Raw genomic sequence first — 24,835 nt, forward strand, 5'->3', positions numbered from 1 at the left:
TCTATTGCAGTAGCCTAGGTAGTGGTTTCCTTCCCCACACTATCAAAATCATTAAGTAAAAGTGTCAGATAAGCCTTGCCATCCAGCAACCCATAACCTGGGTCTGTGCAGTAGAAGGGCTCCCTACCTTAAGGGCTGCATACAAGTCATATAAATTACCTACAAGAACCAAAAACCTCTATATCTGATCCCATGTCTGTGTTGCAGTCCCTCTCCTGATACCCAGTTATTAATGCAATGCACATCATTTTACTAAGAGATGGTCTGATGGAAAAATTAGATAAAAGACACAAGCACTACTTGAAGGTGGCTCTATAGCTGTATTACTTTCAGGAGAACAAAGAGCGCTTAGGACACTGCCTATTTTCCAAGATAACTCCAGAGTAAATGTTTTAAAGGCAAGAAATATGCTCTTTCTACCTCACGGTGTATTTCACTCTGAGGCTCATTAAAAATAAAATCCAACTACGAAATGTAAGACTGTCTTGTAGGATACAATCTCCTTGGGACAGGGTTCTTGCTTTGATTTATAACTTGTTCAGTATCAAGGTGTGCGTGCTTATGGAAAAATAAATAGTAATAAAAAACATATTTGGGCAATCTAAACAGATTGCTTAGATGAGCTTGTAGGCTGCAATAAGGGTGAAAATGTCAGCAATGAGCAACTAAAAGCAAGAACATTATTAACCAGTTTGCCAATACTTAATGACTAAAAGCTGAGGGTGTTTTGTAATTGAAAAATTGTAGATTTAGCCAGGCAAGTCTAAAGTAGGCTGCCAGATCTGTCTGATGTCATGGTATCTGAAGGCATAACAGTCCTGCTGTCTCCCACCTAATGCCACAGATTGAAACAGAAGGAGAAAGAGAGGGAAAAAGTGGTTTCTTGAGAAGCAGTTCCCCTCCTTAGTTAAGGTCTGGACCTGACAGACACCAGCTTCTGTTCTTCTCAGAGTGTTTTCAATGTACACTAAGGGAAATGTAGGGGGAAAAAAGCATAACAGCCTTAGAAAATACCTAAAACTCCAGTAAGAATGCAAGTGAAATATCTCCTCCATTTATTTAAAGAAAACCAAACATCTATTCACAGCTGCTGGGGAATTACAATTACTTAAACACATAATCCAAGAAAGAAATAGCCATTTCATACTATAACAAAGCACAGGCACTACAAACAAAAAAACTGGCCATGCACATCCAACTCTGATAACCACCTCAAATCTCAGCTTTATGGAACATTTAATCAGTGTATAGCATTTGTACTGTATTTTCAGCCTCCTATTCAGCTACTGAGTCTATAGCCACCTTTGCAGTCCCCCTATATCAAATCTCAGAGGCCTGAATTCTTCTGCCATCCTTACTGGTAAAACCTCTTGGGCAGATGATCAAGTTGCACCCCTTTTCTAACCAGCTGTATATGTGACAGCATCAATAAGAGAAATTTCCTCCAGAGATCTTGTGACTCATAAACTGATCAGCATGACATCTTTTTGTTCTCTCCAGCTTCTTCACAGTAAACTCATTGTTTATTCATTTTACTCTACAACCACAGAAAATAGTCAAAATAAGAAATGGCTGCATACAGAAATCAGTTTTGTGTAAGCTTTTTTCTTACTTTGTGCTTGCTGGTGTGCTCCAGGTAGCCATCAGACAGATGGGCTATAATGCTGCATTTCCTCTGTCAGAAACTAGACTTCTGCAGCTTTTGCCCACCCTTTATCCCACATGAGAAAAATAAATCTTTTAGCGTGGCTGGAACTCGATGGGTAGGGATTTCCTGATTAATAGTGCCTTCATTGTTGTTGTAATGAATGCTGGTACTGTCTCTGGAGGTATCTTATCTCTGTCAATGCTTAATGCTCTGATTGTATTTTTTTCCCACTCTTATAGACACATACTGTTTAACCTGTGAAATCAGAGTACTATCAAACACACAAACTTAAGTAGGTACAAATAATTCACACAAATAATACTGCTAGCTCCCATACCTTCCATGTTTCAAATGTGCCTTTCACATCCACATGTCTTAAGAAATTAAAAACTAGCAAAAAAGGCAAATACAAAATCCACACAAATCCCACCCAGCTGCCCCATTTGCAATTCTCACTTTTTATATTAAGGAATATTCAGTTTGGGAATCCCTATCCAGGCTGCAGATGTGGAACTAAGGAAAGATGAGAAGCTGCTATACAAAGAGGTCTCAAGCAATTTTGGGTCTTCCAGGAAATCTTAGGTTGAAGCCATGAACCTCATGGCTTAAATAACCTCAGAAACTCTGAAGGAGCCATTCCAGAGTGACACCAAAACGTACCTACATGTAGGAGAATGGCTTTTTTTTTTTTCTTTTACATGTTTCCAACACAGTGGCAGGAGTGGTCCCATCTAGTCTTAAGGCAATAAATCTACTGTAAATATGGAAGGAATATTCAGAAAGAAATCAATACAATTTTATTTGTATTTTTCTGTTGCTCTTCTTAACCACATGACTACTACTGTTTCATCTAGGAAAGTTAGCAGGAAGAGTGATGAGAAAGAGAGGCCCTCATTAAAAAATAGTATTAAGTATTCTAGAGTGAGATCAACCACCTTCCAAATGACAGTGGCACATGAAATGTGTTACATTATTTCAGACTTTGAGATGGCTTGGATAATGGCTTCACTAATATATCCTTACAATGCAAATTTTTTATAGCATCACAGGTCTCATTCAGTTACAATATAACCCCTGAAGGCTGTACCCATCTTCTTGAAGACAATTCCAGCTCACATTAGCATATAATGGAGGTTCCTGGAGATAAATTCATTGCTGCATAGGGATTGATGCCTTTAGGAAAAAGAAAAATGCAGATAGATGCTTCAAGATATAAATACCAATTTCAATCCCACACTACATCCCTAGTGACTACAAGTTATTGTTAAGTGATGACTCTTATCTACTTAGCATCAATCCGTGACTTAGCCACATAACACTCCATCAATCCCATTAGAAATTTTCCCAGCTGGCATACGCATTTGGCTCTCAAAAAGTGCCTACTAATTAATGGAGAGTAGGACCAAAATTATTCTTTTATCTGGTAGGCCTTGTGTGTTACAACTGAGATATTAACAAGGTAACAAAGAAAATGTCATCTATGTATATGGGTGACACCTTCCCTATCAGCAATGGGACGCCTTTCACTGGAAGTCCAAGAACTGGCTGGTACCTCACTGAACCACAGAGATATTGCTATGAAGATGTGTACCAATGTATTGATTCTATACCTCAGTTATCCCAACCGTAAAAAGCGAATAAATAACATCTGTTTTGCCAGGAATGGCACAGGAATCATCAGTTCAATTACCATGCCTGTAAAATGATTTGAAATCCTAACATGCCAGGCATTTTCCCTCTAACACTTCTGTTTCATCACCCACTTCTCTTGCAAAACTTGAACATGCAATAACATGGTCATGACGCTGTGAAGAAAGCAAATTTCACACAGTGTTGTTAAGCAAGATAATGTGATGTAATCCTATCACTTTCACTGGAACTGCCAGACCCTCATCTGGAGTCTTTGTGCAGACTCTACATTCCAAGAAAGAGGTAGTCCAACTAAAGAAGGTTAGAAGACTATAGAAAGAATAGCTAGGTGGGGTCTAAAACACCGTGACTTATATAGAACATTTTTTAAGAACTGGATTTTTCTGGCCTAAGGAGAAAAAAAAATCCTAAAGGGAGCCAGTATGCTTGATAGGCCAAAGGGAGAAGTGAATGGCAAAATATATTTTGGTATGCAGTAGGGAGGGCAAAGAATGTACATGACACAAATAAAGCAATGTAAACCTTTCAAGTGGCTAGCAGATTGTCACCTTGGAACACATTTCTAGTATATTCCCTCCCTGGTACGAAACTCTGTGCATGGGCATATGATGACACACTATTTTGTGGCTGCAGACAGAAAAAATTGTAGTATTTAAAATCAAGTGCAAAAATTATCTTTCTCCCATGGCATGTTCCTAGGTGTCTGAGTGAATCTGGAGCGTTAGTGGTGAAATTACTGCACTGGTGTCAAATGATTTTCTTAACACCTTATACTTCTACAGCATCTTTCATCACAGGACACTAAAGTACTGAAAATCATCACAGTCGTATAAAGCCTCTGGAGGAAGGTGCAAATTATCATCATTTTACAGATAAAAATCCAAAGGTAGACTAGTTATTTGGCTAATTCTTTAACACAGTCATGTTTGTGGATATGAAAGCTCAGCTCATGTGAACAATCTAATCATGTGTAAGACTGGACCAAAAATACCACACTACAAAGCAAGGAAGGAAAACCAAGACACTTGATTCTTCTGTGTTAGTGTTACCCACCAGACTTCCTACTGAGAATAAACACATGAGAAAGGAGAGTTCCAGTGCTGGCCAATCCCATGTCCTAAAAACAGCCTGCAGTGAAAAGCAACTAGAGAGTGAACAGTGGTAATGGAAAGGCAAACAATTGCAGAACGTAAAAAAGAGGGTGACATTAACACCTGTTCACCTCATTCTCACCTAAATCCACTGTCTTCAGTCCTAGCCTAAACTGGATTGTCTTTCCATCCAACACCGCAGAAAGGTATTTCACATTCCAGTGCAGGGCTGCCCAGTCGCCAACCATGTTACAGAAGACTGCAGGTTGCTGTAGAGACATCACAATTTCCTTGGCTTTCTCAGGAGTAAATGGTTTGACACCTTCACCTATGGAAATCAACAAAAAACCAACTGTAGAGATATTTGATTTATGATACATGAAGTGTTACCTACCGTCTCCCACAGCGCAGGAAACATTAAGAACTAACACCTCCTTTGTTTATGATTGATTTATTACATTCGTAGAGTTTTTTAAAGTCAACTTTGTGCTGCAAACACTGAAAGAACATTCTTACACTAAAGCTTAAAGCAGTGTATTAGCACACGAAATGTGAAGCAAAAAATAAAAATAGGCACGTGCTTAAAATTTTCACTTGTACCTTAGGCAATAAAGCACTGTAGCCAAACTGTTTAGAATTAGGCCAACAATAAAATAAACTTGCAAATAACGTCCAGAGTATAGAGAACATAAATTTTATGAGTTATTCTTTCTGTGTGGGATTCTTTCCAAAGTGTAGTGTGGGTGTGAGGAAGAGTAGCATAACCCAACCAGCAGGTATTTTTAAAGTGTTTTAAAATTTCATTGACAGAAAAGTTAGAAAGAGGAAATAGTGCCGATCCAAAAACTAAACTAACCTAAGATTTCCATTTACTCCTTTGCTGTTTAGAGATTTATATGCCCCACTGAAACTGTCAACCTGAAATGCTGGCAACCTTGAATAAACTCAGCACTTCCAGAACAACTTTTCTTTAGGGACATATTGAGAAGGAAAATCTGTTTATTTTAAATGGAATAATGTAACAGTTCCATAAAGATGAAGAGGTGGACTACAGCTTCAGATCATAAAAAAATCCATTCGTTATTTTAACCTCTACTGAAGTTAGCTCATCCAGAATCCGAATCTGTAAAATGCCTAAGACTTTAACACACCTAGTTGATAATGTACAGCTCCCCATGACTTCTAGCAGCTTACTTAAACAGACCAAATCAATCCATTCACTCCATTTAGGGGTCAAATTACAGTCTGGCATGCACAGTTAGTTAAATAAATACAGACAAAGAAAATTTCCTTTAGTGCTGGGGGCTAATTTCGCCTGTCGCTCCTCCCTGTGTGTGGGACAGGTAGTGGAGAACCAGCCAGTCCCACACAGGGCAGCCCTGTGGTGCCAGCTGGGGGAAACACAAGAGAAAACCCACCGAGAATGAGGTCACTGAGGACGGTTCTTTAGGATTAATTCAAACATAAGTTTAAAATAAATCTATGAATGCTGAAGTGTGAATGGCAGGAATAAGAGGAGCCTTGTACATGCTGTGTGCTGTATCTCTTTGCTAACTTCTGAGTCCCACTTCTTTCGACAGGGTTTATACTCTTGCATAGCTGTGCTTTTTAGTTTTCTAAATTAAGCTGCTATCTTCACACAGATTCAGTGGGAAGTATCAGGGCTGGGGGTTTCTACAGTCAAGGGGTCTCTTCTCCCACAGACTTCCAGGGAAACTGAATCCCTCTCTGATCACTCATGAAAGCTCCATCATGTAGCTTTAAAATTGAAGACCTCTGACATTTTGTCTTGGAACACGAAATTTTTTAATGGTGTCTCTTTCTTAAGGGTGATGACAGGAGGGAGTTTGGATTTTGGTTTGTTTTCCACAGTTCCTCTCATACGCAGAGCAACACTTTGACAGGATGGTGTTGCTGTGACACAGAGATGTCTCTGACACTTGGCCTTCAGTCTCGCACTCCAGCAACTTGCACAACCAGGACATAAGGAGGTCTCACGGGGACCGTATGTCTCACCATATGGTCTTCCCTGCCCCCGGAAGGGGGCTCTGGGGCTTTCCAAGGAATAGGTTAGTGTACCTGAAGGAGCAAGTCCAGAGAAGGCAGAGACACCATCTGCAGACACAAGGGCATGCAATGGTGCAGCTACCAGGAGCTGGCAGGAGGTGCACTAAGAGGTTAAAGCTCAGCATGTTTCTTTACAATGATTCTGCTCAAGACCTAAGGCAAGACTGAGTCCAGATCTGAATACTCCTTTATTTATAAAACTTCTTCTGTCTTTCACCAGTGCAATTGTAATATCGTACAAAGGTGGCTTTCACTATGCAGGAGTTGGCTGGCCTTACCTACTTTTTATATTTTCCAGCTCATACAAATGAAATTATTCCTGCTTAGGTCATGTTTATCACTGCAAGGCTGTCTTTTTGAAGACTCTTTTTTTTTTTTTTTTTTGATTTAAGGGCAGTACATTTAATTATTTTACGGAATGTAAGTCCAAATGAATGCAAGAAATTGGTGACACTTTTTTGGAGGATACTGTAAAGCTGACTTATTACAAAAGCTTCAGGTTTGTCCTGTAATTTCACTCAACAGTTACATTGTGCCACAAAAGCTGAAATTTTACTGGAATAGACAGGAACGTTCTTTGAAGCCAACTGTTGATTCCATGTGGCTTTCTAATGGGATTTCCACATGCATATTGTGCTTTTGCAAGGTGTGGTTTTAACCACAGTGCATACACAGTGGGAAGGTCAGAGCTTCAGCTACTGGGAGTTCAATGCCAAACAAAACAAACCAATTAGGCTAAATAGCCTCTCCTCTATTGAATGTTTGTCATGTCACCACCCTTTCTTCAGTTGTAAACCTATTTCCCTATAAAATTTAGAAACAGTGAAAGAGGACAGTCTGTCTTAGTAAGATGCTAATCATTCCTATCTTCAAACAGTACTAAAATTGTTGCTAGATTAGTATGTTTCTTCTCCTGATACAGATAATCACATACAATACATATCATATAACCCACCATGAAGTTTAAAATGTTTTACAAAATTTAAAGACTTAAATAAATGTACATTACGGGTTTTTGCAAAGACAAATGGGGATTCTTGCTAAATCTGCATGAAGAATCTCTAAGCGTCTTGATTCAGTTTTATGTATTCCTTGGTGAGAACAGAGTTAGTTAAACATAATTCTTTCCCTATAATATTTGTCATGCATATCTAAGTGCCTGCTAGTGAAAAGAGACATGATAAAATGTAAATATCATATACTACATCAAATAAGCATTACGATAATTTGAAGAACTCTGCTCATGACCAACAGAGATTTCTGATGGAACTACATGCTGTAGGAGTGTTAAGAAGTAATTAAAAGAGGTATCTGAATACAGAAGAAATTGAAGAGATATTAGCAGAATTATAATTTAAAATGATCTTTTTCTTAGTTATTGTTATCATAGCTTCACAAAGACCTTAAAGGCTGGGCTCTTGCTTCTCAGTATTTCCTAGCCTGAGATGGATGGTAATTGATTCCTAGGCAAACCCTGAGGTTGCATAGCATATATAAGTGCATACAGTTTGGACACAGATGTGCACAAGTAAAATGTGTATAAATAAAACGTGTTGCAAAGAAGCAAAATATCCACTGCACATCTTGGGCATTAAATATCAAATTCCTAGGGGAGACTAGGTAGCCGGAAAGAATAGAAATGCATATTCCCTTTGAAAAGAAAAGCTCTGTGGGAGTCTTCATTTTCTCAGTTGTACTCTGATCCACAAGAGAAAAGGAATACTTTAAATTAGTTCTTTCTATCAGGCTCCACAAATGGTGTGGCTTCACAGCACAAAAGGAGGCAGGAATAATTTGTCTCGTGTTTTGACTTTACACAAGGCATGTACAGAATCCAATCAGGAACTGAAAAAACGAACCAAATTTTAGCTCAGGTTTTGTAACTGTGACAGCTTATATAACCGGTCAAAAACATAGGTGTTCTTTAGAAAGATAGCACATTGCAAAATAGGGATCTGCCAATTAAAAAAACAAAGTTCTCCAGTTGTCTTTACATGAAGTACTGTCAAACACGAAGACTCATCGAGACTTAGCACTGAGAGCAGGTAAAAGAATAGCGATGCATTGGCCAAGTACTCTCCATTACACTTTGTGCTCCTAAGAGAGAAAATAATTTAATGTTTCTGATTAACAGTTTTTCTGAATAACTGAGTGGGGTTTGGGAATAAAGAATTTAGCACAGCAGGCAGTCTGTCTAAAAGTGGACTTGATCAAAGTTGTTCAGAAGTTAAATGTAGTGTCATTAAAAAGCTAAATGTACTGTCATTCAGTTAAAATAATTTAGCAAATTAGAAGAGTTCATTAGTGCATGGTAGTTGGCTTCTGCCAAAACACCCTGCTGTTTAAATATGAGATTTAATTGAGAGGTATTAAAATTATTTTCTAAAAGAGGGAGTACAAGGAAATCCTGGTATATGTGTTTGATACAAGCATCATCAAGTTTTTCTTGCAAATCTGTAATGCTTCCCTATCCTTACTCCTTAAAAAAAAAAAATTAAAAAAATTTAAAAACTGGTATTTTGAATACATTAATACAGAGTAGCCAGGTCACTCAAAAAATCACCTAACCTCCAAAATACCAACTACTCTTACTCAACGACCAGGAGTATGAAAAGAGAAGGTATGGGGGAGGATGGGCAAACTCTCCATCCAAACAGAAGTGACTTGGTTTGGAGGTCACATTTAATGGTTTCATACTACATTGCCTCTGTAAATTAGAAAACAACTTCAAATAATCTGCATATGATTACAGCGCTATGCACTATAATCAGCCTACTCTGGGCAAACAGAAATCTCTCTGAATACACGCACGTAGTTTTCAGGATAGGCTGCACAAACATCTAGGTATTACTTCCTGACCAGTTACTGTTGTTACTATTAGTTTTGACTCTGGGAATGTTAATAGAGTAAATGCACACAGCCAGCAGGCAGCTAACCTGGATTTGCATAGATATTTTGGTTACTGAAGGAGAGGCATGGAGACTCTCAGGACAGACCAGTCTGCACTTGTAAGACTGGCACCTGAAGCTTAGTCTGGTAGCCTGCAGTCAACACACCCTTCCTTCCTCTCCTCACCATGGAAGGAGGACCTCAAAAGAAAAGAAAGTCCAAAAGTGGAATTTGGACTCACTTTCCAGTCCTCCCGTGGTAGGGCTGAGCATCTTACAGTTTTTCTTATGTTAAGTCTAAGTGACTCAAGATGTGAAGTAAGCCAAGAGTGTGGACTATGCCCTCAAACCTCAAACTGTCCTTCCGATACAGCAAAGAAAATTGCTGCCAGACTCCTCAGGGGGGAGTAAGGGGTTGAGCCCAGAATACACCACTGGGAGGGACTTCCCGTCCCCGTCCCCGTCCTAAATGACAGTGTGTCATCTCAAGCATACCTTTATGAAATTCTTCCTGTAAATCCTCCTAGGCTCTTCCTAGAAAGCTCTTCCTGAACCCCTGGCCGGCGCCTGCCTATTGTCTGTTCTCCTCCCATCCTGTAGTGCATGTTTAGAAAGCAGTCGAGTTGGTTTTCAGCTAATGAACTGAATGCTGAATGACCTCAGCTCCACCGGTCTCCTACAGCAGAAGAAATGCTTGGAGGAAAAGACTATGGTCTTTGACCAAAACCTTCCACCAGGAAATAAAAGGGCAGACTTCCTTGTTCTTCCTTATGCTAGGCTGCCACAATTCCACCTTCTGTCTGTCTGCAGGGTGTAAATTACACCCAACTGCTGCTGAGGAAATTTAGTAGCAAAGCCATTTCTTCCCGATACCCCACTGGCACTGATTTCTGACACTTTCTGACAACATTTCTGAATAAATGGAAAACCTAATACAAAAATTAATACTAATATAACATTATGATTGAAGTTAAGGGAACTGGCATGTCAGAGAGTTAATGTGTGTATTTCTAAGGAAAAAAAATGTGTTCACACTGTAAGTAAGGTTTATTTCTATTTCTTTTTCTATTCTTTGTCAGTAATAAATACAAAAGCCCTACTCTTATATAGATGAATGGAAACTGTAACCATTTGTGACTTTATTATTGTTCTGTTCTGCAAACTTGACTGACAAGTACTTCAAAATGGCAACAAGAAAAGAATCTCAGTCTTCTAAAATACCCTGTTTTCCCAAAAGCTACTGTAGTAAATAGTCAATAGTATTCTAAAAATACAGGTTTTTTTTTCTACAAACACTGTAATAGTCATTAATACAACTGAACCTTTTGAATTTGATCCACAAAGGGGTTATGATGGTAGTATACATGACTTTGTTAGCTATTGTACTATACAGAATACAAATTATGATTAATGACTGAGTCAATTAGAGGTGTAATTAATTGTCAGAATGAAATTATACTAGCTATTTTTGAATTACATAAATTATTGAATGGAAAGAGACTCACCGCATGAACCTCAAGAACAGTTTCTGAAATGTACAGTAACCAACATGCACAGGGAGGATATAAGGTTCAGCAATTGCCATTATTACAGGAATATTAAACAAAAAGCACAGCTATTATTCCATTGTTTACATCATTCCACTTCATTCAGGATGGATAAAATAAGCAGCAGTGAGTTTAACCTTTGTTTCAAGTTGCTATTTCTTTTTATAAAGGTTCTCATGCAGCAACATGAATTTTGCCTGTGAAAAACTGTTAACAGTGTACGTTTTGAACCCTGGGGTTCACACAAAGACTAAAATCTTGTTTTGACATAACGTCAAGGATACACTTGACCTAAAACAGCGCACAAAAATGTAAACTACCAAGCTTTTTAAATTTAATTTTCAACTTTAACATTCATTAATGTTAGGGTTTTTTTAATATAAATATTAGACATAAAAGAAAACTGCGTTTACTGAAAATGCACAGCCTTGTTACACAGATTATCTTTCACAACTTCATAATACAACAAACTGCTGCTATTGATGTCAACTTATCTTTACCATCTTCCCTTCAGAGATTTTATTTCTTTTCTTTTTTAAATGACAACTGTCTGCAAAGTTTCTTTTTCTGTAAACATCAAGAGCTAAATGTCAGAAAAGATCAAGGACTGCAGGCCCAAGTCTCCACTCAGATCTCTATGAACTCCTGTTCTAATCAGCTGCAGCAGCACTTCTGGAGAATGAAGATGACCTTTAATTTTACAAGAACCGGTGACAGTGGTGCTGCTTTGAATCATCTTGGAAACTTCTTGCAATATGCAAAATTTACCAAAACTCAATATTTTTCAACCTAGTAGTATACCTGGGAAACTCCTCTCAGTAGAGGACTTTCAATATTTTCATATTCTTTTTAAACATTAACACCACTCTGCCAAACAATGTCTGATTTAATACTAGTATTAGAAGCAATAACGTCTTCTAAGTCCAGTCAGCAAAAGCACATGCTACATGGAAATTTAACAGAACTACCTGAACATTAGCAAAATAATAAAACTGCAAAAGGTTAAAGCTGCACTTTTATACCAAGACATCCAAACTACTTCACCATCACTCTTTTTTAAAATACTTATACCCAAGATCTCATTGTGTCTGTGATCACAAAGCATAGAATAATTTAAACTTAAATAATGTACATCCCTCTTCAGAAAAGCACATATAAAGAAATAATACATGCAGAATTACATGACAGGGTAATATTTTCAGAAAGGCAAACAGCATTTTGTGAGCTTTATGTCCTTAATCCCAAACACCTTCCCAGACAATCAGGTCTTCAGAAGACTCATTTGCTCATAGCATACCTATTGTACGACAGCTAAGCCTGACTGGCCAGACCAACAGAAACAAACTCCCTAATGCCTACATCGTTAATTACAGCAGAGCAGTAATTAAGTTACCCCTTGCTGCTTCGATGAATGATAACAGGAGAACAATGGCACAGTCTGATCAGAAATGAGAAACACACTCATCAGAGACACAATAGACAGACCAGTACCAGAGCACTATGACTATCTTTTCTTGCTGGAATCACAGACAATGAGAGCTGCACTGAGGCAGTCCTAGCCCAAGGAGACAGGTGGAGATTTTCACCCTGTATTTCCAATTCAAGCCTAAATCCTCATATGACTCAGTTCATTTCCGTAATTCTCAGGTTTTCAGGAATAGAGGAGACCATTAGCCTTTGAAACTGAATTTCCCTAACACAATTTTGGGAGGCAAAATACTCCACTGATGTTGCCTGCAGTTACTTGCGCAGGTTGGCTCCGAGCAAAATGAAAGAACACGAGGGCAGTGGTCTGATGAGGTTGAAGCTCCAATATAACCTTTCTAAAACAACTCCCTAAAATACCTAAGACATGGAGCCTGAAGGCTGTCTAAGTGAGGGAGGGAAGTACTCATCAAAATGAGCTTCGATGAAAGACATCATGCAGCTTCCACCGCCCCCTCAAAGAAGGTACAATCATCACCTACGTGTTCATTGTTAAGCAGGTGATGAATGGCAGAACAGGCATAAATGGAGTACAAAATGTTTTAAATATGCTCAAAGCCCAAGTCAGGCGTGACTTTTGCATATTCCTTTTGAGAACTACAGTAAAGAGCCTCTAGTGTGGTCTACAGGAAATCTGGTGACATGTCTTTCACTGGCCAACCACAAAGGTAGATTCCACAAGAAAAAGGAGCACATCTCCCTAAAGCACCCTAGAATGGGCTCTGTCTCACCACAAACCTAGAATCACTCCACTACAATGGGGACTTTGAAATGGGGATATACACAGCCTGCAATCTAAAGGTATAAATCAATTCCCCACTGGAAAACATTGGCATTTGAATTTAAGAATAAAACTGTTCGGCTTTCATAAGCTGAAGTTGTGTTCATATTTTCTTTTCCTGTTGATACCAGAAAAAGGAAGCACTCACTGTAAAATCGTTTTCCTCCTGAAGTACAAGGAAATCATTTTATGACATTAGAGCTAGAGTCTACCAACTTCTCAATAAAAAAGAGTGGCAAGAAAAGATACTGAAAGTTACTGAATACACAGATTGGAAGGTGCCCAAACCAAGCCCAAGACAGAACAGATTTTAAACAACCTGTTCCTGACTAACTAGAAGAAGAGGGATGTCAAAACTTGAGGGAAGAACAGGATTTACTCACACCTCACAGGCTCACCTTCAGGGGTGCTGTTCAAGACAGGGTGTAAAGAACACATCCCTTAGAGCTCCCTGCTACACTAGTGCTGTTTATCACAGCTCTGAAACTGCATTGTCACAATTCCAGTAGAAGTCTAGAAATTGAGGGAAATCCCTGGAAAACAGGCCTTTTTTTAGATGCTGGAAGGAATATTCAGAATTGGCTAGATGCCACTTTTGAATCTTTGAATTAACTTCAGGTTCTGCCCATTTTGTGCCAAAATGCTTCTAGACTTTGTAGGATATACAATCACTTGTAGCTTGTCACATTGCAAGGGTATGAGTTGACACAAAAAAGGACAAGATTGTACACATGATATTAGGAGTTGTTGGGAGAGAGGCATGAGAACCAAGGGGATGCTGAAGTTTATCAGGTATCTCTGAAGAAAGTCATATGGAGAACAAATCTGTCAAAAGCACGGTAACTGCAGAGAGCAAACGTGACATCCTGAGGCACTAGGAACTGGGGGTTGGTTGCTCCATGGGGAGGATACTCTCCTGGACTGCCCAGCTCAATCATTACATGATAGATATGTTTTAGCTGAACTGGACTCTCCGAATGCCTCAAGTTATAACAAACCTGTCAAAGCCTCAGTTTATATTCTTAAGGCTTAAAGTTTAAATCGGCACGCTACAGGTGCCAACTCTGAAGCGGATCAGCCAGGTCTGCCTCAGGGATGGGATGAGCTTTTGGCAGCAATAACAGCTTCAGCCACGTAATATTTGTCTGTCATCACTAGTCTATCAGAGCTCCAGGCCACCAACTCCTCCTAAGATGAATTCCAGAATGTTTTAGGCCAGACACAGGCAGACAGGCATGAATATGGACATGCAGCCACCTTGAGAGGTTTTAGGTTAGAAATGGAGGCACCAACCAATGGATATGCTATTGTAGTTGGGTAATTGGTACCTAGATGGGGATCTGCTTCACAGTTTTGGATCTAGGTGCCATTAAGGCCATGCAAGTCCTGCTACAGACATGAAAATTATGGGCCAGGAGACAAAATAACCTTTCCACTAGCCTGACTATATGTGCATTTCATCTGATAACATTCAAATCTCTTTAGCTACATTATAATGAGGTTAAAGCAAGAAAAATTTCCCCATCCCAAATATTACAAATGTCAGTAATGAGAACAGTAAAAATGTCACCACACGGAGAAAAGAGTGAAATTAGCATATTTAGAGAATTATTATACCCATGAGTGAAATAATACAATCAGCTAGCTGCAAGATAAAGCTAATTTGGTTTCCAACAGTTTATCAACAATGCACTGCTCCTTTGCATTAACAAATTTAAACGGTACCATATCCTGCAAACAAGAATAATTCACACAGAATATTACACTGTGTTAATTAAATAGCTGGAATGGAAAAGGTCAGGCCATGACTGAAAGATGCGCATATGGGTTGTGAAGCTAGGAAAAGATGGAGCAATTTCAAATCAAGCCATCAAAATAAATTATTCAAACCATGATTAAGTCAATAATAAATACACCTAGATTTTCTATTTTGACAGCCCCTTTAGTTTGCTGCTGTTTCTTAGAATTCTTTCTTTCTTGCTGACCCATGCAAGAGTTGAAGTATCTTTAAACCCATCGTATGATAAGTTATCAAAGAATTATTCTGCTTAGATCCCAAGTTTCCCTTTGACTCTGCAAATAATGAGAGGCACGAGCAATTTTTGCAGTTAAAAGGACACTGCAAAGACCCACTTGTTTTATTTCTGGATGGGTTTCCTGCCACTAGAAACACGAAACCTCCACAACCACTGCAATTAATTGAAAAAATGTTCAAAGAGAGAAGTATTTTTTCACTTTCTTTACCTCTGCAAATAACAGCACTTTGGCTAAATGCCACCAAATCACTTAAATTATAGTACTAACATAGCTCTTTTTAATTGAAAGAACACTTTGGCATAGGCTAAACTGAGGTGGTATATGTATGAAAAAGACTTAGTAAAACAGGGAATTAATCTTAGTTGGAACCCTAAAGCACTACCAGAATATCCAACAGTCATGATGAAATCTGAACCTCATCCTGTATTTTTACTGTACTTTTGTCACTACAGCTGTACGCAGCAAGCTAAAACTTAAGTTTATTTTCTGCATGTCCCCCCATTATTTAAATGTGCATGAATCTTATTTGTCCTGGGGAATTTCCTGAACTTTTCTAAACAAAATATAGTTTGCTCTTTCATCATAGTTGTGCTGATTTCGGTCAGCATATACTTCCTTTTTGCACCTTCAGTCTAGCAAACAGAGCTGTGTCAACTAAACAAAATGCAATGTTCATGTTTCATGAAGAATTTCATCTGAGTCTGTGGGTTTGGTTACAAAACTGGGGGATGAGCACCACGTGAAATTCAGCTTTGTGCTGTCCAGCACATCAGGAGTTATGACACTGACACTGGATCTAAAACCAGCCTGTGGGGATCCCACTGTTCAGCTCTCCCCAGTTACACACACAGGCATTTATCAAGCCAACTTCCAGACTTTGTGACAGAATGTCTAAGCAAGCCACACTGAAATACCTTTTTTTTTTTTTTTTTAGGGAAGATGAAGCACTGTGCAGCATATGAGCCATTAATTTTACAAGTGCAGATGGTTGATATACAGATAAATTCTCACAAAACCTAACTGAATATATACTTCACTCTATTTAAATGGTACTAGTTTCTAATAAGCACAGTGTCCCCCACATGATGGTATATTCACTCGAATTATTTCATAATGGATTTCAGTGCAGGTTTTACCTGAACCCTACTGCTTTTTTCCCCCCCAGTTCGGCCCATGGCTGATTTGTAACCACCTCAACTCAACACGCTTTCCTTCTCCCTTTAAAAGCACAGACTCTGCGCTGTGTACTTCCCTGCACGCAGGTACCCACGCGGGTTCGGCTGCGCGGGACGTGTGGGAGGAGGAGCGGCAGGGGCGGCACAGCGGGCCCCGCTGCAGCCGCCGCCTCCTCCTCCCCGTGCCCGCCGGGCCGGACCCGGAGCGTCCCCGCGCTGGGGCCCGGGGGCACCTACCCGGCGCGGGGGGACGGCCGCTCTCCGCCTCGGCCATGCTCCTGCGGCTCTGCCGGCGGAGGCTCCGCTCGGCACCGCCTTGGCGGCGGAAGGGGCAGCGCGGCCCGGCAGCGGCGGCGGGGCGGAGCCGGGCGGTGGCGTGACGGCCGGAGCTCCGCGGCCCCGCCGGTGATCCCGAGAGCGGCTCTCGGGGGTCGCCCCCCCGTCTGCCCCGGACCGAGTTGACGGCCCGGTGGCCTCCCCACCCCGCACGCCCCCGCTGCCCGCCGGCGCGGCTCCCTCCCCGCGGGCGGCGGGCCCGGCTCTCGCCGCCGCCGCTTCCCTCCTCCCCTCGCCGGCGGAGGAAGGAGGCGGCCGCCGGCCCTCCCCGACCGCGCATGCGGCTGTGCCGGGCCGGGGCAGCGCTGCCGCGATCGGGGGCTGAGGTGTGGGTGTCCCTGTGCCCGGCCCCGTCCCCTGCTCCCCCGCGGGCCCCCGGCAGCGCCCCCGCAGATGGGCTTGGGCTGGAGCACCGCGGAGGAGCGGCGGCCCCTCCTGCCGCCGCCGCCGCAGCAGGCGCGGGGGCCGGCGGGGGGCCCGGCGGGGCGGCTGCCCCCGCTGTCGGGCCGCGTGTACGGGCGGCGGTGGCTGGTGCTGCTGCTGTTCTCGCTGCTGGGCTTCGCGCAGGGCCTGGTGTGGAACACCTGGGGTCCCATCCAGAACTCGGCCCGCCTGGCCTTCGGCTTCAGCGGCTGGGACATCGCCCTGCTCGTCTTCTGGGGGCCCATCGGCTTCGCGCCCTGCTTCTTCTTCATGTGGCTCATGGACAAGAAGGGTGAGCGGGGCCGGGGGCGGCGGGGCCGGGGGGTCGGGCCTTCCCGCCCCGCTCCTGCACCTTCCCCGGGCCAGGCGGGGCCGCCGTGTCCGTGTCCCCCCGACACCGCGGTCCTGGGGCCGGGGGAGGGGGCATCACACCGGAGACACTCGGGACCGGTGGCCTCGGCCTTAAAATGGGATGAGTAATACTCCAAAGGCATCATGAATGCTGTTTGCAGCACGCTGTCCAAACGAAGGCACATTAAAGTCCATTTACAAGAAAGATACCTAAGCTGTTCCTAAAGCAAAGTGGAATTAGGGCATTTGACGTCGCAGCTGAGGTGTGAGTCTGGAGACCTGTGTGCCAGCCTGGCATTGCCGTGCGTGCGGCTGTTTGAGCTGGAGGTGGTCGCGATTTCTGGTGATCAGCTGTGAAACAAACACACGTAGATGTTTGGGTCAAGTAATGTCGCTGCTCAGGGCGGCCATTGCATCTTAAAGAAGTACTTCATTTTAAAAGCAGGGTGGACACGAAGTCTGTGGTTTGCTTTTCACTGCGCTAGGGAGGTGCAAAGACAGGGAACACAAGCCACAAGTTGCGCTTTGGTGTTTCAGAAGGCGAGCACAGGGGACAGTTCCCTAATTTGTGTTCAGGTAGCATACTTCTGAAAATGGTGTTTGTCTCTGGAGAACTTCTCCAGGGCCTGCGTGGTTCATCTGGTTGCTCCAGGGGCTGCTCCAGTGAGGTCAAGTACCTCTGTTTGCAGATTTGAGCTTTTGGGCCTAAACCCACAGAAGCGATTTATTTTAATTCCTGTTTAAACAGACCTTTAAACAGGAGATAGGAGCCAACAGACCCTTGTGGCTCCTGATGTTAAGTGCTTATTCCATTTATTTAGGGATTAATAGCTCGTTTGTGGGAAGGGAAGAGGGGAAAGTGAAAGGCGGGGAGAAAGTTGTGTTTGAGAAGGACTGTGTCTCCAAATTAGAATTGCTTTTCCTAAATCTGAAGAGGCATTGCAGGAATAAAATTTACTGGGCTGAAAATATATTTTCCAAATGAGTCCATGGTGGCTGTACAACCAGTCTTCTCTCAAGCCATTTAGACTTAAGTCAGCAATATCTGTCTAGACTGATGTGTAATAGTGTTGTTAATTATCTTTGGTTTGTACAGTGAAGACTGACTCTGCTCATGGTATGAAGGAAGTAAAGCTAAATGTGAGCCTGTATTTATAGAATTGAGTCTGTATTTTTATTTCTACATTTTTTATGAAGTTGGTCCTAAGCAATGCAAAATAATACTGAAAAAGTTTTGAAGTAACTCACTGAAGAAGGGACATTAGTGTTTTGTTGTTTTATAATGTGATCAGTTATGTAGTTGCTCGATTTCTTGGTTTCACAAGTAGCTTCTTTTAATGAGAATACGTATGCAGGTGTTTTCCTCATTTCCTTAACTGATTGCTTGGGTGTTTTTCCTACTTTTTCTTTTTTAATCTCCATGTTTATTGAAGGTGCAGATATGACCTACCCCTTTGGTTTTGCTTTACTGCTTTCCTTGTCAGGGGAATTTCTCTTGGTAACCTGAATAGAGCATCTCAACTCATTGGCTGTGTGCATAAGGAGTACATACGGGCTCTGGAGCAAGTTCTTTGCACAGCAGCAGATTTTGTGAGGGCCCTGATTGTTTTCTGGTGTTTCTTTTATGCTGTTTTCTGAGTCTGGATGATTCCCACAGAGAATGTGCTGCTGTTCACTTTGGAAGTGATGGTGGAGTCCTGCCACTTGGTTTTTCAGGAGCAAAGGGGACAGCTCCTGAGCCCAGCTCTCCCATGGGACACATTTCCCTGGAGGCACATTGTGGGGAGTTACCTGCTCTTTGGAGTATCGTGTACCAGGAGGAGTTTGACTCTGCTGCTTTGAAGCTGTGAAGTTGGTTGAATCAGACCTTGCAAGGGCAGTATTTCACACGTTGTTACACCAGATTTACTCTCTGTAGCATTAAATATAGGCAAGCTACACCATTTACTCTGTGGCTTCAATCATCTGTCATTGGAGTTGGCTAGCAAGGGAGCTGTCAGGAAAAAATGTATTTGTGAAGTGTCAACATGTAAAACCTGGCATGTATCAGAAGTATGACACTGTAGATGAGGCATGTCAGAATCTGAGAGGAGATTTAGCTGTTAGATAGTCCTATACTTCACAGTCAGAGGTAAATCTAACTGGTAAGTAGCTGCCTGCTGTCACTTAAGTCTGATTTTGTGTTACGATGCTTCACAACAAGTCCAAAAGTATTTGTCTTTTTGGGTTTTAGTTGTTCATTGCAGCACATGGTTGAAAACATAAATCTGTATTCATACCAACCTTCTGTTGTATTATTTGTGTGCCTGCTTCCTATTTCAGTACTGCTTGTAAGAGTTTGGTCAGGTTTTGGTTTTTTTTTTAAGCTTTTAACTAATTAGAAATTGCAAGATTAAATATTCAGGAATAGGCGTGTTAGTAGTTGTACTTACAAGAAGCATTTCTTGGGCTCTGTGATTCAGTTCCATCACAGCTTCTGAGAGAAGTGTGGGGTCATCTGAGAAGAGAGGACAGCAGTGTTTAGTTTTCTAACCTCAAGAAGTTTCTTGGCCTTTTTGACCTTTTCCCTCCTGGCCTGCTGAGAGTATCTCCTGGATTCTTTGTGGAGGGCTGTTTGCAGCTGGCACAGGCAACGTAGTTGGAGAATGGGAGAAATATGAGGGCTGGGAAAGGTGTATAGAGGGTGTCACTTCTGGATCCGTGTGGAATTTCTGCAGAAGATACTACTGGCAATTGTACACATGGCCCAAGGACTCTGATAACCCGGAATAGGCCTTGGTGCCAGAAGTAGCATGACAAACTGTGTTGGTTGACTTAAGCCCATGTTCCTGTGGATCTATAGGGATATTGTGTTTTTTATGAAATTTAGGGTAAATTTGCATCAGGAAGGTAGTGATGGTCTTCAGATGGCTGTAATTGCAAAAGAAAAATAAAATCTTACTTGAAGATCTGAACAGACTCAGAAGGAATAGACGTTTTTTGATGAGTGTTAACAGTGTTTTAAAGGGTCTTTGAGGCACTGGAGGAAGCCTGGATTTAGCTCTTGTCTCTGTAAGGTATGTAAATTGATGCTACTTTGTATTTTTGCAGATCTCTTGTTGTTCCCTAAAACACAGTAATTTTCAGTTGCATAGTGAGGCTCACATATGACAACTGGAAGTTCTTCAGGGAGTGAGTTCTGTCCCTGCCTCCCAACTTCCTCAGGCTGATAGGCAGCCCTCAGGGAGCTTTCCATGCTCCTTGGCTGGGTGCAGTATTAGGGACAGCAGTGGCATCTGTCATGTTTCTTAGTCCTGTTCTGGGATGGGTGCATGTTGAAACTCAGGAATTGTGTTTGCATGTGTCATTTTTGAGTATGTGCCATTTTGGGTGGATTTGAAAACACTTTTCTGTAGGTAGAATTACCGATGTTGTCTTGGTTGGTTTTTAATCTTTCTTCGTGAAGAAAGATTAAAAGATGGAGTGTGCTATGGAGCTACACATCTTACTATTTGGTGCATTTTCTTCAGCAACAGGATTAGAGAGTCCTTGTTTAAATTCTAATTACCTTTAAGAGTTTCAATAAGACTGAAATTAAATGGGAAATTACTTCAGTGTGCTATTGGATGGACCCTTGTTGTTTACATGATTAAAATTAGCTACAATTTGTCACGTGATGCTTGAGTGTTTATGTACGTTTTGTGCCTCAAGTGTTTCATTTCCCAAGAGCTGTAAATACAAGCACACAGAACTGTTAGGATGTTTATATATCTAACTCGAAATCAGAAGCTTACATCCTTCCCTGGACCTGGTTCACCAAGGGGTTTTATTAAGCTCCTAGTTACAAGGTGAGACCTAGAAGCAGTACATGTCAGTCTTCATTATGTTCCCATATAAGCAAGAAGAGGCAATGAAGAATTACATACTTTACAATAATTCACATTAAACAAATTGAATAGAATGGTGATATTTTTCAGTAACTTTTGGAATACATTGAACACAGTTTCTTGGTCCTTTTTAATAAAATTATATTTGCTTACATGGGTTGCATAGACAATCTTAGTAATTTTATTTTGCTGAAATTAACTTTATATAACATTGTTATTCTAGTGATTACATTATAAAGTAGAGAGAAAACTTAAATAATCAAATTCTGGCTTTTAATCAAAATTGACTTGTCTGTTTAAACCATGAAAGTTCTTACTTGTATGAAGTTATTCCTTTCCTGAATATCAAACTCTTGATTTCTTTGCTGTTAGATCATGCTTCTCAGTTTCCTTCTCTGAGACATTTGACAGTTCTTATCTCTTTCACCTGGGAATTTTAATGCAGTCTGACAAAATAGTCATGAATATTGAGTACAGGTACTAAATTGGACCTTACTAGTATAAAAATGTCTTAATAACTGTTCTCTGTATAAAATAAACTACACACGATGGATGAAGAGAGTTCTGCACGCCAGCTTTCATGGTTGGAGTTCCCAGATAGTCACTGGGTGCTGCATGCATGAAAACACTAATTTTACTTTTAGGGGATCTTTGGATTCCTCTACCTCACATGTAGGGTCATTGGGTTAGAACGGAGGTGACTCCAAGTGAACTTGTTCTCCCCTACTTCCTACTTCTTGTAGGAAGTGTTTCTGAAATGCCTTTGGGTTTATTTTGAGAGATGTGAAGGTGGGTAGAGAGAGGAAGCAGGTTGTTGTTCCACAAGTCAGTGGAAACATCAATGGCCAAGTGAATCCAACAAAGGGGGAAGATTTTCTGAAGTGTTTCCGTTGCTCTTGGCATCTCAGTGTCCTTCTTTGTCATTCAGGCTTCTGGACAATGTTGTAGTAAATATAAATTGGAGCGTGTTACTACTAACTTAGAAAAATGGCTGCAGGTCTACTTGCTGATAGGTTCTACTTGTGAAATAGATGGACAGTGTGAAGTACTTTCCATGGTGGTTTTCACAAGAAAATGCAGAGTTTTTGATGGAAGTATCCGTAGTTCTGTCATGTCACAAGTGACCGTAAGCACATGGGGTTTTGCTTTAACAGAGGAAGGACAAGAACATTTAAAGTCTGAGAATTTTCACCTGTGGTGAAGAAACACATTTTTAGTTCTTATTCATCGTGATCTCAGAAATAGACTTTCTTATCTCAGATGCGTGACTGTAAGATGTGTGCCCAATATTTCAAAATGACCAATTTGATAATTCATGTGTCAAGTTCAGCCATCGAGTCTCTGCTAAAAGTGTCTGGGATAAGACTCAGTGTAAAGCTGTAAAACTTTAATATGATTTGGTGACATCAAGTCAAAAGGATTTGCACAGTTCCACAATAGAAAAGGTTTATACAGACATTATGGCTTTGGGGAGTTAGTACAGCCTACAGGAGAGAAATATCCATGGGAAAACTTACAGATATGAAAATGTGGGTAGAATAGCAAGGAGCCAGTGAGAAAGGAAAGTGTGATGCAGGGTTTACGGAGGGTAATCTTATCATAAACAACTGATTCTACTAAGTAATATTTATGTTAATGGCCAAGGTCTTAACTCCAACAAGAGCAGGAGAAGGCTCTCTTGGATTGAATGAAAGCTAAAGATGAACTCAGTGCTTCACTTAAAAAGAAGGGCAGGGGGAGAATGCCTTGACTTATAAGTGAAAAGTATGTGTATTTGGTGAAAATGCAAGTGGTTGATGCACTTGAACCAAACACAAAAGAAGTTTGAAGGAAAATACCTGTTTTACCCCAGTCTTTTCTCTCACATCCTGTAGACATCTTCTAGTGTATGCTATAACTTATGCGTATTTCATTATCTTGTAAGTGATACTGATCCACACCTATCAAATCCCATGAAAGGGATTAATTTTCCTAAATAACGAATCTTGGAAGAAATGAGATGAAGTGTTGCTTTTCATGTGGAGAGATGAAAGGAGCAATTAGAGAGCTGAATATAGGTAAATCCCACTAGAGCACATATTTGATCAGCTTGATTTTACAAAACTTATTTTGATGAGTTGCTGGTGTGCATGTTTGTGAAGACATACTTTTCCTCTATACCATCAGAAGAAAAGAAAAAGGAAGAGCAAACCAAACTTAGTTTTTGTTGCTTAATTTTATATATTGTGGCTACATGAAAGGCCACAGAGCATTTGTGCAAGTGCTTGCAGAAGTGAAGACTCACTAGAGAATTGACTGGCTCACCCTTGCTGGAGTCAGGCATGCTGCAGAAGACCACAGGACATACACAGTGATTAGCAACGTAGAGCAGTTTAATTAGGATCTGATGAGTTGTATTAACTTGGTGCCACTATAATTCATCATAGCAATGCTGGCTTGATTCTTAGCAGCATTTCTCATACCTCCTACTGGGCCAGGTTGAGTTGAAAGCATCAGTCATGGCTGTGGACGGATGTCCTCTTCTGGAGCTATTTCTTTCTGTTGGGTGGGATCACCCCTCATCTCTGCTTTGTACTGTGTTCCCACATACATTCTCTTCATGCTGCCCCTCTTTAGACAGCTGCTCTGTTCTTTATACTCTTCACACATGTCTTTGCAGTGGTGCTGGGACAGCTGTTTGGAACATCACATGCTGAAGCACATCAGGAAGCTGCATGTTGGGTTTAAAAGAACTTTTCCATGATGGGAAGTATCAGCGGTGATAGCTGTAACACCACCAAGATTTTCAGACCGTGGGTTCAAACAGATACTCCACTAACAGCGAAGACAAAGAGACAAATTGGTAAAATGATCAAATGACCTTTATTGCAGTGTGAGCTAGCTTTTCATTGGTAAAGCATGGAATGTGTGGAATTCGGGAGGATTTTTAGGGAGTTTAATGTGCAAGGGAATATCTAAACATGGGTACGGGAGATGGAAGGCAGGGAAAAGCTATAAATTCTACTAACAGGGCTAGTGAGCTTAGGGTTTACAATTGCAGATAGGGGCAGGGTCTCACAGTAATCGAAACTGCACATTACATACAAAGCAGGGTATTTCTCTAACAACATTGTTACTAAATTGAATAAACTTAACATTTTTATAACATGAAAAGCAGTTTCTGAGGTAGAAGGTCAGCTGTTGTTCAGTAGTGTAGCTGCATTCCAAAACTGTCTTTCCTCAGTTCTCTTTATCTTCAGAGATTTTTCTCCACCATGAATATATTTCTTGTGGGGAACTTCCAACAGGGAAGTAAAATCCTAACATGTTAGTGTAGCTCATGTGAGAATAATAATGACCATGCTGTCTGAGGGTAACGCTCTCTTGAGGCTCTGCACAAACAGGCACAGTGAGTGGGTGAGTAATGACCATAAAGTAAAACACAAGTTCCACCTCCATGAGGAAGAACCTCTTTACATTATGGGTGGCAGAGCATTGGAACATGCTGCCT

General features: G+C 41.1%; 2 protein-coding genes across 2 annotated transcripts in view; one reads left to right on the plus strand and one right to left on the minus strand.

Annotated features, from left to right (window-relative positions):
* Positions 1-16,831, minus strand: part of HSPBAP1 (HSPB1 associated protein 1) — a 37,485-nt gene extending 20,654 nt beyond the window's left edge. The window contains exons 1-2 of the mRNA XM_050339631.1: positions 16,607-16,831; positions 4,532-4,717 (exon numbers count right to left, since the gene is read on the minus strand). Of these exons, the coding sequence (XP_050195588.1) occupies positions 4,532-4,717; positions 16,607-16,643 (223 nt within the window). The 5' untranslated portion in view covers positions 16,644-16,831. The remainder of the gene's footprint in view (positions 1-4,531; positions 4,718-16,606) is intronic.
* SLC49A4 (solute carrier family 49 member 4) overlaps positions 16,774-24,835 on the plus strand; it is a 70,960-nt gene continuing 62,898 nt past the window's right edge. Inside the window, exon 1 of the mRNA XM_050339634.1 lies at positions 16,774-17,420. Within this exon, the coding sequence (XP_050195591.1) occupies positions 17,099-17,420 (322 nt within the window). The 5' untranslated portion in view covers positions 16,774-17,098. The remainder of the gene's footprint in view (positions 17,421-24,835) is intronic.

The sequence above is a fragment of the Myiozetetes cayanensis genome, unplaced genomic scaffold (assembly GCF_022539395.1).
Source record: "Myiozetetes cayanensis isolate MyiCay16 unplaced genomic scaffold, myiCay2020 scf9, whole genome shotgun sequence".
NCBI classification, from domain to species: Eukaryota; Metazoa; Chordata; class Aves; order Passeriformes; family Tyrannidae; genus Myiozetetes; species Myiozetetes cayanensis.